Consider the following 15,999-nt stretch of genomic DNA (forward strand, 5'->3'; position numbering starts at 1 on the left):
ATTCACTACCTATTTGGAGAAACTGTAGACTCTGTACTCGATTTTTGGACATACCTCAATGACCGTCATTATGTCGTTGTCCGTCACCCAAAATACAGACAATTTTTCTCAAACTTCCTTGGGAGTGCTTTCACGACCCGCCTCGCAGCTGGAATATCTTAAGCCAAGAGAGAAGTAGTTTTCGTGTTTGAACCAATGAACATTTCTGAACAATTTAACGGAAAACAACAATTTCGAGAAGACGTGACTCAACATATTACCTGCGGGCCTCTGATCAATTACATAACAAAAAGAAAAAGAAAGGAAAGGAAAAAATAAAAACAAAATAAAATAAATTAAAAATAAAAATAAAATTCAGAGGAAGGAAGATTTTGTTTTGTTTGTAAGGATAACCCTAACCTTGATTTCCCATATTTCCCCTGGTAATTAGGTAGCTCTCTGGAGTAGGTTTAGTCAGGAGCCAACGCCTGAAGTGGACCAGATATTTTTTGTTATAGGATGAAAAGTGGCGGTGGCACTTAGGTTTTTTAAATAAAAAAAGAGGTTCTAGGCGAAAAAATACAATAAAAAAGGTGCTTAGGGGTCGGACTATTACGCCAGATGTCTCGGGTTCGATTCCTGCTCCTGTAGTTTTTTCTTCTGTTTCATTTTCTTTGGTTATTCCAACAATTATACAGAAAGTTTCCCAAATCTACATTATCTTTAACAAATTAGTTACAGTATTGAATAAAAGTTATTTTCTTTTTGTCCAACAAAACAGTTCATGGCGGTGGGTTTTCTATTTTTCATTGTAAAGTATATGAGGAGAAACATTGCCTTTTTAATCAGAATAGCAAAGTTGATTGGGAAACATTCAATTTTTATACATATAATAATTATAAACAAGAATCGCAGAGGTAATTATCGTAAAAATAAACGAAGCAATAATTTTTGCGACTACTTGCGCAACACATAAAGGCGGATTTTTTTACAATCACAGGGCGGTAGCAATAAATCTGTACAAAAACATGCCTCATTAACATTTACGAAAATGTTTCGAGTTTCTGATAATTTTGAGGCAAACCAGACATATTGAATCATGTTTCGCAATATTGATGGTGAATTACAGAATGAATTTTTATAAAATCTTCCCGGGAATTAATTTCACGATTCTCCTGTAACAATGAGCTGCAATTTTGCAAGCAACAGAAGAAAAAACAAAGTGCCGGAGGAGGAATCGACCCCGAGACCTCTGGCGTAAAGGTGCGAGCGCTAACCATGTAGGCCAGACTGCTGTTCGGCAATGGACTAACATTTTATACTCATAAGGCACCTAAAAAAACTTTGGATCGATTTTTCTCGGAATTTTCCGAGTAGTGCGTCCTAATGTTTTAACCACGTGAGGTGTTAGGGGTCGTCTTTCAACACACAAAATTGCGGACAGAACCCCGACCCCACAGTCGTGACGTCTCCTTGTAAGACTGCAACTGAAATTTCGTGGATTCCGTAGCTACTTCATCCGCTTTCGACTCAAATTATATTCTTCAGCAAAGATGCAAATGAATAGTTTTACCGCTATATGATGTTTCGTCCAAAGCAATGGACAAACGAGCTAAACTGCACACGCTGCTCGCACATAAGCACCCTCACTGAAAACAGAATCGGCCACAATGAAGCCAGAAACAGGAATGGAGGAAAGTACTTCTGTCTAGAAAATGAGATTACGGCCGTGATGGATTTATCTAGAAAACTTTAAGCTCTTTCGTGATGGGTGAGAACCAAATACAGTCTCTACAGTGGTACGTCAGGATGCTCTCCAGAACATTTCAGTGGGGAGCTATGCCATTTATTCAGCATCAAGGAACAAATATGTGCAAATTATTATACATACTAAAGTAAAATCACGTATGATTTAATTTTAGATTTTCATTAACTATTTTCAAACAGCTAATTCAAAAAAGTTATGTTATTTGCACGTATTCCGACCACTGATTCATAAGTAAATAACGAAAAGAATTTGTTAAGATTTATATGTATCGTCATCGACGACCATTTCTCTTCGAATGAAGGAAGGAAGGAAGGAACACAATGTAGAATTCTCAATGGAACACTAATGGCTATGCTTTTACAATAAACATTTACGAATATCCACTGAGAAATTTTCTGGTATCGGGCATTCACCGCTGCAAGTAACGAAGCACAAAGATATTGCAAATTATGAAACGTTTTCCATCATTCTTCATTTCTCATACATCAGAACAGGTTAGCGCAGGTACACTGGTATAGTAGAAAGGAAAACAAGGTGGACAATAGAGCACTCCATAACCACTTTCGTTTGCTAAATGCAGTTTTTAAAGGCAATATTTTAAAAGCACAAACAAGTGTAAAAAAATTAAGATTATGACACTTTAAAAACTCACGTTATAAAAACGTATACTCATGCGCCAGTGGCTGTCCTGTCATGAGATCATAATACACACAGACCTTTTGTGTACAAGCTAACAGTGGAAGTTAACTTCTGTGAAAAGCGTGGCATAGCAAAGAGACCAAGATGTAAATGAACAGCCGCGAGTGTTAGCCGTGCGGTCTTTGGGCGGCTTGCCATGGTTCGCGCGGCCCCCCTGTCGGAGGTCCGAATCCTCCCAAGGGCATGGGTGTGTGTGTTGCCCTTAGGGTAAGTTAGTTTAAACTAGATTAAGTGATGTGTAAGTTTAGGGACCGATGTCCTCAGCAGTTTGGTCCCATAGATCTTACCACAAATTTCCAAACTTTGTAAATGAACATATTAAAAACGCTTTTAGTGACTGACCAAAGTACACTTTTAAATAACGTGTTATTGATAAAATAAGTGCAGCAAGAGAAAAGTCATTATTAAAAGCCGGCCGCTGAAGTCGAGCGGTTCTAGGCGCTTCAGTCCGGAACCACGCGGCTGCTACGGTCGCAGGTTCGAATCCTGCCTCGGGCATGGATGTGTGTTATGTCCTTAGGTTAGTTAGGTTTGAGTAGTTCTAAGTTGTAGGGGACTGATGACCTCGGATGCTAAGTCCCATAGTGCTCAGAGCCGTTTGAACCATTTTTTGAAATAACGTTATAGTATTGTGAATACCGCAGTTATTAGGCGACATTGGCATGACAAATTATTATATGAAACTTGTATTTAACTGAAGACCAGCCGAGGGATCAGTCTGTCTTCATTGCTCATCTTGTTGCCTTTAATGCCAAAAATTATCGCCAGAGTTGGTGGTTTTGTTGTGCTTCATCCGTTTCACTTTCTCATTCTATCCTTTTCTGGGAGAAATTCTATTATGCCTTTTTCTGCGATTTAGTAACTACGCAGAAGCTACAAGAAAGAAAGCATTCTAATAGACACAGAGCAAAGATGTCGTCCGTACTCTCCCTTTGTCCATGTCGTTCTACTGTTGTATCTGACCTGCGGTTATTTCCAACTCCCGATCACTATAATTAAAGCTGCATCATCTCTTGTTTTGGTCTATTTCTGCCAGTGTTTATAACTTTATTTCCGGTTGTTTTATGTTTTTCTCTACTGGTTTTAGTAAAGTAACTCTACGAGCAGGCCCAGGCGATCATGCGATGTTGACTGGCATCCTAGTAATCACGTACTGTACGACGTCAAGGTGTTGAACGGAGGGGCACGGAGTCAACACATTGCTTTACTAGCCATTATCAGCTTTGCAGACCTCCAAGTCTCCATTTCCCATTCAATTAGCTGATCAGTCGGTCCCACGAGGCTAAGTTCAGCCTTTTTCAGTCTCCCACTACAGAAGAAATTGATGCCAGTGCCAGGAACTGAATTCTCATGTCTTTCATATTTAATTTATACATCCCTTAACTAATTTCTTTGGCAGAAGACTTCACTTTCCCTACATCATATAATGCTCTTTCCTTCCTCTATCCCTTTTAGGAGCTGGTGCTTCTCAAATATTTACTTTTGTTTCTCTGAAGAGATATGTCTACTCTGCTCTCACGACTCTACGGTTCATGTGGTATATCTTGTATGTTGCTTATTCCGGCGAGGAGGAAAATATCATAACGTTCTCGAACCCTCGCCCTAACTGCACTTTCCAGCGACAATAACAACATTGTCTCCGACTCCACAACACACCATATTCGTGATCACCCGTACTTGCGTAGCAGAATACACTGAGGTGTCAAAAGTCATGCGATAGCGATATGCACATATACTGTTGGCTGTAGTATCACATACAGGAGATATAAAAGGGCAGTGCATTGGAGGAGCTATCATTTGTACTCAGGTGATTCATGTGAAAAGGATCCGACGTGATTATGGCCACACGACGAGAATTAACAGACTTTGAAAGTGGAATGGAAGTTAGAGCTAGACGCATGAGACATTTCATTACGGAAATCGTTAGGGAATTTAATATTCTGAGATCCACAGTGTCAAGAGTGTGCCGAGAATACTAAATTTCAGGCATTACCCTTCATCGCGGACAACGCTTCACTTAACGAACAAGTACAGCGGCGTCTGTGTGGAGTTGTCAGATCTATCAGACAAGCAACACCGCGTGAAATAACCACATAGCTGGCCTAGCTGCAGCACCACCAGCAGAACTCCGGCTCTGAGGTCAGTCCCACTGTCCACACATATCGGCGTAATAGGGCTTCGGCCCTGCTGTTAACGAATCTGATACCAAAGTTGAAAAATTCAAAATGGAAGAACGTAACGGTTAGGACAATGCGGCGAGCCGCGCGGGATTAGCCGAGCGGTCTCGAGCGCTGCAGTCATAGACTGTGCGGCTGGTCCCAGCGGAGGTTCGAGTCCTCCCTCGGACATGGGAGTTTGTGTTTGTCCTTAGGATAATTTAGGTTAAGTAGTGCGTAAGCTTAGGGACTGATAACCTTTGCAGTTAAGTCCCATGAGATTTCACACATATTTGAACATTTTTTGAATGCGGCGAAATTTGGCATTAATGGGCTATGGCAGCAGATGACCGACGCAAATGCCTTTGCTAACAACACGACATCGCCTGCAGCACCTCTCCTGGGCTCATGACCATATCGGTTGGATCCTAGATGACAGGGAAACAATGGCTAGATCAGAGGAGACCCGATTTCAGTTGGTAAGAGTTGATGTTAGGATTTGGGTGTGGTGCAGTCCCCACGAAGCCATGGACCCAAGCTGTCGACAAGGCATTGTGCAAGCCGTTGGTGGCTCCATAACAGTGTGGGTCGTGTTTACATGACGCCATAGTCACGCAGCGATCGCAGGGTCGGCGTGATTACAACGGATTTGGCAGTGTTAGTGTTAGGGATAGCCGGATGCTCTTCCTGCCGCCACCCCGTACCCCCCCCCCCCCCCCCCCCAGGACGGAATCAGTGTACCCCCAACTGTATGCACCGAGTGTAAATCGTGAAAGAGTGCGGGTGTGCTTCAAATGTCTGTGACGCGTGTAACTGAGGCGGAACGTGGGGACCAGCCCGGTATTCACCTAGCGGGATGTGGAAAACCGCCTAAAAACGACATCCAGGCTGGCCGGCACACCGGCCCTCGTCGTTAATCCGCCGGGCAGATTCGATCCGGGGCCGGGGCGCCCACCCGAGTCCAGGAACCAGCGCGTTAGCGCGCTCGGCTACCCTGGACGGTTCCAACTGAACCTATCATTGACTACAAATTGATATGTTCGGCTACTTGGAGACCATCTACAGCCGTTCATGGACTTTATGTTCCCAAGAAACATTGGAATTTTTATTGCTGACAATGTGACCTGTCACTGGGACACAGTTGTTCGCTATTGGTTTGAAGAACATTCTGGGGAATTCTAGCGAATGATTAGGCCATCCTGATCTCTTGACATGAATTCCACCAAACATTTATGGAACATAATCGCGAGGTCAGTTTGTGCACAAAATCCTTCACCGGTAATACTTTTGCAATTATGGACGGCTACAGACGCAGCCCGGCTCGGTATTTTCGCAGGGGACTTCCAGCGGCTTGTTGAGTCCATGTCACATCGAGATGCTACAATTCGCCAGGGAAAAGGTCAGACACGATATTAGGGGGTACTCCATGACCTTTGTCACCTCAGTGTATTTATTCGGAACCGTGTTTTTATTATGACTGGCTTTTCTGTAGGTCAAATGCTTCCCATTTTCCCTGCTTGTCTAGAAAGTTATTTAGGTTAATTACTAAAAAACAAACGCTTACAATTGCAAGTAACAACGGCTGATTTCACCAGGGCAGAACGATATCAAGAAGCTGAGGCGCGAGAACGAACAGCTGCGGCGGGAGATCTGGGGCCTGCGCGACGAGTACGACCGCCTGGAGCAGCTGCTGGCCAAGCTGCAGCACCACCAGCAGAACTCCGGCTCTGAGGTCAGTCCCACTGTCCACACATATCGGCGTAATAGGGCTTCGGCCCTGCTGTTAACGAATCTGATACCAAAGTTGAAAATTTCAAAATGGCAGAACCAATATGGCGGACAAAATCGGAAATAAACACGATTATTTTGTAGAAAAATTTGTTCTTGGGATATCAACCAACGGTATTACTAATTTATTATACAATCTGTAAAAGCCAAATAAGTAGTCGAATATGACCAATAAAATAACAAACCACTGTGTTAGGCCAATTTCCGTACTATTAATATTTTCCTCTTCATAATACAGTGTCAAAAATAACAGCCACACATTCATTTCGCACGAGTCTATGTGCAGATTTTGCATTTTAAATCCTTCTAATTATTTTTTTCCCTGAATGGACTTGAGGATGAAAAGCCGTTTAGAACTAGGAAATGTCCAATTTTCCTGAAGCTCGGAGACTCATTACACAGTGTATGATTGCTCAGCTGGAGTTAACTTCGACATGGATCCCCAGTCCTCCTGCTTTTTGACGTGTCGAATAGATCTCCAGATTCTTTCTGAGATCGAGCTGATGACATCCTTTCGATTTTCTCAACAACAGAAAAGGATACCTTACTATTCAAACAGCTTTCGAACTTCTATTAAAGTAATTGGCTCCACACACTGCCACCTGATATGTGACTTTCAGCTAGGTGAAATAACTTGTCTCGTACAGTCAAGGGCTGTAGTGGAACGTCCATTTTTTTCGGTCACTGTCTGTTACAAGTTGCTAACAATCACCTAAAATTTACTTTACAGGTGACTTCCCAGTAACAAGAAAACCGACTGAGACACCGTATGAACTGAAAATTGATATTGACGTGTAGTGGTTACTTTGAATAATATTGTCATCATTTATGTTTTATCAGCTTATGCTCTTCGTTTTTCTTAATTGTTTGTTTATTTATACTTTTTTACTGTATATACGTAACAGATCTGTAGAAAAGACCTTCATGTTCAGACAGTTATGCTCTGCAAGTTGATTAATAACATATTTGTAGAAATCTATACTGAATACAATACTTTTTAAAAATGTTTCACAAAATACTCAAACGACTAAATACTGCAGCTGCCATTCCAAATGTGACTTTTTACCAGAATAATATACAAGTGGTTCATAAGGAAAATAGTATATACCTAATCGGCCAAACTTAAATACAGTGGAATGTCGAATACTGTTTCTATGAGCGGGAATTTATAGTGCTAACTTTATTAAGGCCGGCATATGACACGCAACCAATTTTATTTTTCTCATTTTCGCCCACTGTGCGCCATAGACACACGCGTGAGATACGACTGGCTTTCGCTCGCCCAATTACAGAACTTGGACTGTATGTTGCTAGGCAGTGCAAATCACGGCCACACACTTTTAGCTTCGACGTCTCCACAGTGCAACGTTCGTTGCTGCTCGTTGTGTATGGATTCGTACAGTAGTTGTACACCACTGGCCATTAACATTGCTACACCAGAAAGAAATTGCAGATGATAAACGGGTATTCATTGGACAAATATATTATACTAGAACTGACATGTGGTTACATTTTCACGCAATTTGGATGCATATATCCTGAGAAATCAGTACCCAAAACAACTACCTCTGGCCGTAATAACGGCTTTGATACGCCTGGGCATTGAGTCAAACAGAGCTTGGATGGCGTGTACAGGTACAGCTGCCCATGCAGCTTCAACACGAGACCACAGTTCATCAAGAGTACTGACTGGTGTATTGTGACGAGCCAGTTGTTCCGCCACCATTGAAGACGTTTTCAATTGGTGAGAGATCTGGAGAATGTGCTGGCCAGGGCAGCAGTCGAACATTTTCTGTATCCAAAAAAAATGGCTCTGAGCAGTATGGGACTCAACTGCTGTGGTCATTAGTCCCCTAGAACTTAGAACTACTTAAACCTAACTAACCTAAGGACATCACACACATCCATGCCCGAGGCAGGATTCGAACGTGCGACCGTAGCAGTCGCACGGTTCCGGACTGCACGCCTAGAACCGCAAGACCACCGCGGCCGCCTTTCTGTATCCAGAAATGCCCGAACAGGACCTGCAACATGCGGTCGTGCATTATCCTGCTGAAATGCAGGGTTTCGCAGGTTCAAATGGCTCTGAGCACTATGGGACTTAACATCTGAGGTCATCAGTCCCCTAGAACTTAGAACTACTTAAACCTAACTAACCTAAGGACATCACACACATCCATGTCCGAGGCAGGATTCGAACCTGCGACCGTAACGGTCGCGCAGTTCCAGACTGTAGCGCCTAGAACCGTTCGGCCACTCCAACCGGCAGAGGGAAGGAAATACAGTACTAACCTGGCAGTAGCAGGTGTTGGCCATCGCCCATCTCTTGGCAGTTTTGTGCTCTGGTCAGCAAGTCGCTGAAGACGGATCGAAACTGTCCTGGAGGAACTGCTGCAGTCTCATCCGAAATGTTCTGCTGCAGTTCCTGAAAACCACGAGGGTTGTTACGATACACCTTAGACCTTAGGGCTCCCCACACAAAGTAATCGCACACTGACAGATTGGGTGATGTGGGTGGCTAGATAGGGCCTAGACCAGACTGACCTCTGCTATCAACTCTGTCAGGCGTGAAGTCTGTGCATATGTGCCCAATAGTTCGGCCGGCTGTGTGGGCACTTGCTCCATCCTATTGGAAGCAACGGTAGGCCTTCTCCTCCTCCGCTAATGCGTCCAGAAATGGTTTCAAAATATTGGCGATGTAACGCATCGAAGGCAGCGTCTAATGAAAGAAGCTCGGACCAATAATGCGGCGTGCAGTCACTGCACAACAAATCCAACCTTCTGATCGTGCAACGATGTTTCATGGAAGTTATACGGATTCTCGGCTACCCAGAACCTGTGATTCTGTAAGTTGACATAACCACTCAGGTGAAACCACACTCACAAAACTGGAGGCGCTGAGTAGCAACTGCTAGTTTTAATTTTTTAATGCATGAACAACAGATACTCGGTAGGGGTGCATGTGCAGGCCGAGGTGGACTATTCGTTCGCATGACCAACGTGATATGCCGCGCGCTTGCGACAGGCGTCTCCTTGGTTTGGTAGGACTCTAAAGCTGTTTCTGGTGAATTGGAGCCACATTTTCTGGTGTGTGCGCACGTTTCGGAATGTTTTTTGACTGATTCGAACTGATACTGTCTGACGCCATTTTCGGATTAAGTATTGCATTGGCACTTTTTGTTGGCACTTCGACACCATTAAACTTCTCAGCAAACGACTGACCACACCGTTTCCACGACTTTGTTGTCACGTAACTTTCCACAACGGTCACCCATGTCTCTACTGTGAGTACCATCGTCCACTTCGCACCGCACCGCACCGCTCCACTCACACCGATACAGCCCGCACTATGCTTTGACCGGTGTTGATCGCGTGGCTGGAGTACAGTTGGTGTATGCATCACGGGGTCTGACTCTCTACATGCATTCACGTCCAATAATATCCACTCATCCGGGGTACTTTTATTTGCTCCAGACTGTATATTCGAAGATTAGTAAGATTAATATTTAGGCAGGTACATTCCTCTATAGAGGTCTAATTGTGGGCACAGAATGGTATTCATTCTTCAGAAATTATCTTCCAAGGATAATTACCTGAGTTGAGTCAGAGATTCTCTCTATCACTTTATTTCGGTTACTAAGCCGACCAACGATTGCTGTTAAACACCAAGATCAGCGTGTGCAATTATCTATGGCTGGAGTATTAAAAATTTCCAAGTGTGGAAAATTAATATGCGTAAATCTTGATCACTTTAGGCAATTCTTGAATAATAGATAAACCGATTACTTTCAGTGACATATTCTATGCTCGCCGAAATTTTCAGTAATCACAGTTCATAACCATCTTTCATGATTTCGCTGAGTAAGAGATTAAGTTGTAGCTTCCTACAGCGTCGTAATGGATTTTAAATTTTCACTCAGAAAATATCAGCCCATTTCATGACCTCCGGTCACATATTAATATAAATAAATTAGATTCAATATTTTCCAAAAATAATGAATTAAACAATCTCTCTTATCTTCTTTTACAAAAACGCAGTCGGTTTTATTTCTTAACTCTACACTGAGACTACTGCCACGTAAGTAGTTTCACACACGCATCAGCGAGCGTGGCTGTCGTATAACTGAACTTACATATTTTAATTTTCGTTTTGAAACATGTTTATACTGTTTAAATAACATATCGCATAGCGCCTCAGGGAGGCTTTCGACATTTTCTTGCGTACGGCGTCCTCGTCTCAGAAGTTTACGTCCGGTGACGTCAACATTCCGGGCAAGATCGAAGATCCCTCCGGCTGCCGTTGAGCTACTGCGCCTCTCATGAAACATAAGAAACCCACAAATACGCACATTTGTAGTTCTAAAAAAATTAACACAATTCGTATAATTATTTTCTTTCTTACATAATACTTAAAATTAGTACACTCAGGTGGACACTTACCGTATGTCGTCGATGTGATAACTCATTGTGTAGAACACCATGTATCATCACACAAGTCCACTCTCAGCGCTACGACGTATGGCTATATCTGTTTTAACTCCTTAATAAAATTACTAATGTGATTAGAATTTTCATTCTGTCTTGGACAATGATCTCTTTGTGTAAAATACCATTTAACCGTCTACGCCTACATAACATTTTTGTTGGACTAGCTCTCATTTACAGTTTCTTCATGTGGAAACTTCATCTTTTCAGCTATACATCAATAGTTTCTAACCATTTTTTTTATCGGACTTGTTGCTAACATTTCTGATCTCATATTCTCTGAATAACTAGTTTCATACGCCAAAAACGAATGTGTATATTACGACGCGACGAAGATTTGTAGCTTTTTTATTCTTAACTTAAATGAAAGATAATTTTATCCCATGTTGTTTCATTGCATCTAAGCTAAGCTGGTTGCTGTGATCCGTCATTTTTTTGTTAGTGAGAGTAATTACTATGTTGTGCTGTTTTTATGAAGCACGTATGTGTATGACTCAGCAAAATTGCATTAAACTTCATATTAACACTTCTGTGAAATAATATTGGGACTTGGATCAATATTTATTCCAGGCCCAACATTCACCTGGCATAAACTAGTATATTTCCTAAACACATCTTGGTCTTTTGCTTACTGTACCTTTTTTAGTTATACAGTCCGGTCAATAGGCTTATTTTTGTATTGTAATCCCTTCCTTAATACAGTTTGCAAAACCGTATTCTACCACTATTAGGATGTCAGGCTTTTGAGCTATACGAAAAGTATTTTTTTGCATTTCTGCTGCCTCATTAAAGCGGTTACGTATATACTGTTAACTTCCACCACAAGCTAGTTGCTCCTCTTAACATTTACAGTCAAACAGTTTGGTTTATCGGGATTCGTTGCAAGATGCCTACGGTTTTAGGGGTTAAATTATATGTTTCTATTTTTCACATTCCCATTAGCTTTTTACTTGGTTAGTAGAGTGGGCCATTGAAAATTCTTAATGTACCTTTTGGGCGGGATAGCTAAATTAATAATTTGGTTAGTAAGACTCGATATCGTCCTCTCCTTAATGACCACTAATGCTTGCTTATTTCTGTTTTAAGTAATAGCACGTAGGGTCTCTCATTATTCTTGGTGGACGTATCTACCTATGTTACAAGTTTATAGTAAATTAATTTACCACATTTAATTGATCCAGGGTCAATTATTTGACCAGGGACAGTTCACACACTTCCTGTCTTACCCTCCTTGCTTCAGCAAGATAGTACTCAAGCGAATCGCTTATCTGCGGCATTCCCACAACTAATATCCATATCAGACCACAGTGACGAACTTTTTCTCCACTTAACCACTAAAATACATACACTCGTTACCGGAAGGGCCTGATTTAAATAACATCTCTGGATATCTGTAACACAGCGTAATGCTCTTTGGCCATACCATTTGCAAATGAAATAGGTACAACGAGTTACTTTGCTTAAACTAGACTCTATTACTGTAGTTCCACGCCTAGGTTGGAGATCGTACACACTGATAATTCGCATTATCATTAATGAAGGTATTGTCTCCCAGCGAAACTATAAATTATTCCAGCATCTGCATTATAGTCTACTCTTCCTGACGTTACTTTCTTACATTCTTCCCTTGGAGAAATGGCATTAGCCAAGATTTATCACAAACTGGCTAACTCCTCCACTTCCTTTACCTCTATGGCCGGCAATGGTAATTTTTTCTTACGTTTTCTAAAAACCCGGAATCCTTTTACCTGTTCTATTTTCTTCTTATCTGAGATTCTAGATACCACTTCACGTCTCCTTTTCTTTCAGGTTTGTGAAACCCACGATACTTAAATACATTCTTTTTTCTTTTGTTGCCATGTTACCATTAGTACTTTAACAAACACTGGGAATATCCTCCTGTTCACACTCAGACTAATACGTTCTTCTAAACAACCTACAAAATTCTTTCCATATAGTAAACTTCTATTTGTGACGCATTCCCCATTTCTCAGCCCCTCTAATTGTTACATAACAAACTGACTCTATCTCTCATCATTCCAAGAGCTGGGAAATGTACACTTAAGTTCATTTAAAAATACTTTTGGGTGTATTGCATCATCATGATTAAATTCTTCCGTATCTTTTAGTATTTTAGTGCTATCTCTAAAACGTAATTCTTTCCACAAACTTTTATCCATTTCATCTGACACAAGGTAACAAGACATATCAAGATTTACGTGCTTCCCTGCTATTTCACTATTACTAATAGTTAAACTGTCTTTCTTTTCCTTCAGACCTGTGTCCATCTTACTATTACCTGTAGCAAAAACGATTATTCATTTCTTGCATATACCCAGTATCTCATTTCTAGCAGCTAAGCAATTATTCATCTCCCGCAATTTATGACTCACCAAACGATTAGCTGCTGATGATAACATAACACTTAACCCTGCTAGCTAAGTTTTATAAGGTCTGTTGATGTAGTTTGCCCTCAATAGCAAATTAAACGTTGACACCAGAGTCACGTACACAATGTGAGAAATATTAATCAATGTTCCAGCTATGAATCTTACTTGCCGCATCTATTTATTGTCAACGTTGAGGTGGGTCGTTGCGAGGGCGTCTGTTAGTACTGTTTCTAAGCGGCAATGTGCGTCGACTGCCTTGCTGTACTGCGTCAGCTGCGAGTTTCCCTGCGTCACGATGCGAGTAGCTCTGCGTCAGCGGTAAGTTTCTACGGCACCATCCCGTAGCGTGGGCGACAGGTCGATGTTGCAGAACGCTCGACCCGCCGACCCAGAAACTCCACCAATGCAAAGAAAATCGCTTTCTGCCCCCTTAAAAGGACTCTTCCTGAGCTACCGTTAAGTGCTTTCTCTTCGTCTCTTACTAGCCTCACTTTTCTTTCGGGTGTCTTCTTTCTTCAGGACGTGTCTTCCTGTTTCGTATGCCTTGGTTTTCGTCAAAGGCTTTCTCTTATATCTTTCTGATTCCCACAATTTCCATCGGTTCCAGGGTCATCACTGAGATACTGTGGACGTCCTGTCACACTAGACACCACTGAGATATTATCTCAAAGCGGTTACGTCGCAATCACTTCACAGAAATAGTAGGGAACGACAGCTTACGTAATCTTCTGGCCAAGCGTATCTTACGTACCTCGTTTGCACAACTGAATTCCGCTACCTTATTTTCAGAGATCACGCCTAACCACACATATACTCACTTTATTTCGGCTGCTCTGCCGACCAACGGTTACTGTTTACACCAATATTAGCGAGTGGAATTATCTCTGACTGGCGTATTCAAAATTCTCAAACATGGAAAATTAATATGCACAAATCTTGATTACTTTAGACATTTCATGAATAATAAACAAAACGATTAGTTTTCATTGATCTGTCCTACGCTCACCAAAGTTTTCAGTATTCACAATTCATTACTACCTTTCGTGATTTCGCTAAGTCAGAGATTAAGTAGCACCTTTCTTCAGCGCCATATTGATTTTAAATTATCGTTCAGAAAATATCACACTCCCCCCCCCCCCCCCCCTATTCATGAGCTCTAATCACATTTCAGTGTAAATAAATTAGATTCAGCATTCTCGAAAATTAATTAATTCTACAAACTCTTTTATCTTTCGAAAACACGTTCTGTTTTCTTTCACAGCACTATACAGAGTATTACAAAAAGGTACGGCCAAACTTTCAGGAAACATTCCTCACACACGAAGAAGGAAAGTATGTTGTGTAGACATGTGTCCGGAAACGCTTACTTTCCATGTTAGAGCTCATTTTATTACTTCTCTTCAAATCACATTAATCATGGAATGGAAACACACAGCAACAGAACGTACCAGCGTGACTTCAAACACTTTGTTACAGAAAATGTTCAAAATGGCCTCCGTTAGCGAGGATACATGCATCGACCCTCCGTCGCATGGAATCCCTGATGCGCTGATGCAGCCCTGGAGAATGGCGTATTGTATCACAGCCGTCTGCAATGCGAGCACGAAGAGTCTCTACATTTGGTACCGGGGTTGCGTAGACAAGAGCTTTCAAATGCCCCCATAAATGAAAGTCAAGAGGGTGGAGGTCAGGAGAGCGTGGAGGGCATGGAATTGGTCCGCCTGTACCAATTCATCGGTCACCGAATCTGTAGTTGAGAAGCGTACGAACACTTCGACTGAAATGTGCAGGAGCTCCCTCGTGCATGAACCACATGTTGTGTCGTACTTGTAAAGGCACATGTTCTAGCAGCACAGGTAGAGTATCCCGTATGAAATCATGATAACGTGCTCCATTGAGCGTAGGTGGAAGAACATGGGGCCCAATCAAGAAATCACCAACAACACGTGCCCAAACGTTCACAGAAAATCTGTGCCGATGACGTGATTGCACAATTGCGTGCGGATTCTCGTCAGCCCACACATGTTGATTGTGAAAATTTACAATTTGATCACGTTGGAATGAAGTCTCATCCGTAAAGAGAACATTTGCACTGAAATGAGGATTGACACATTGTTGGATGAACCATTCGCAAAAGTGTACCCGTGGAGGCCAATCAGCGGCTGATAGTGCCTGCACACGCTGTACATGATACGGAAACAACTGGTTCTCCCGTAGCACTCTCCATACAGTGATGTGGTCAACGTTACCTTCTACAACAGCAACTTCTCTGACGCTGACATTAGGGTTATCGTCAACTGCACGAAGAATTGCCTCGTCCATTGCCGGTGTCCTCGTCGTTCTAGGTCTTCCCCAATCGCGAGTCATGGGCTGGAATGTTCCGTGCTCCCTAAGACGCCGATCAATTGTTTCGAACGTCTTCCTGTCGGGACACCTTCCTTCTGGAAATCTGTCTCGATACAAACGTACCGCGCCACGGCTATTGCCCCGTGCTAATCCACACATCAAATGGGGATCTGCCAACTCCGCATTTGTAAACATTGCACTGACTGCAAAACCACGTTCGTGATGAACACTAACCTGTTGATGTTACGTACTGATGTGCTTGATGCTAGTACTGTAGAGCAATGAGTCGCATGTCAACACAAGCACCGAAGTCAACATTACCTTCCTTCAATTGGACCAACTGGCGGTGAATCGAGGAAGTACAGTACATACTGACGAAACTAAAATG

The 15,999-nt window shown here is 42.1% G+C and overlaps 1 protein-coding gene across 1 annotated transcript in view; it reads left to right on the forward strand.

The window, feature by feature from the left end:
- The window catches only part of LOC126299052 (retrotransposon Gag-like protein 5), a 262,032-nt gene that overhangs the window by 104,339 nt on the left and 141,694 nt on the right, over positions 1-15,999 (forward strand). The window contains exon 2 of the mRNA XM_049990709.1: positions 6,198-6,334. Coding sequence (XP_049846666.1) covers positions 6,198-6,334 — 137 coding nt within the window. The remainder of the gene's footprint in view (positions 1-6,197; positions 6,335-15,999) is intronic.

This window comes from Schistocerca gregaria, chromosome X (genome assembly GCF_023897955.1).
Source record: "Schistocerca gregaria isolate iqSchGreg1 chromosome X, iqSchGreg1.2, whole genome shotgun sequence".
Taxonomy (NCBI): domain Eukaryota; kingdom Metazoa; phylum Arthropoda; class Insecta; order Orthoptera; family Acrididae; genus Schistocerca; species Schistocerca gregaria.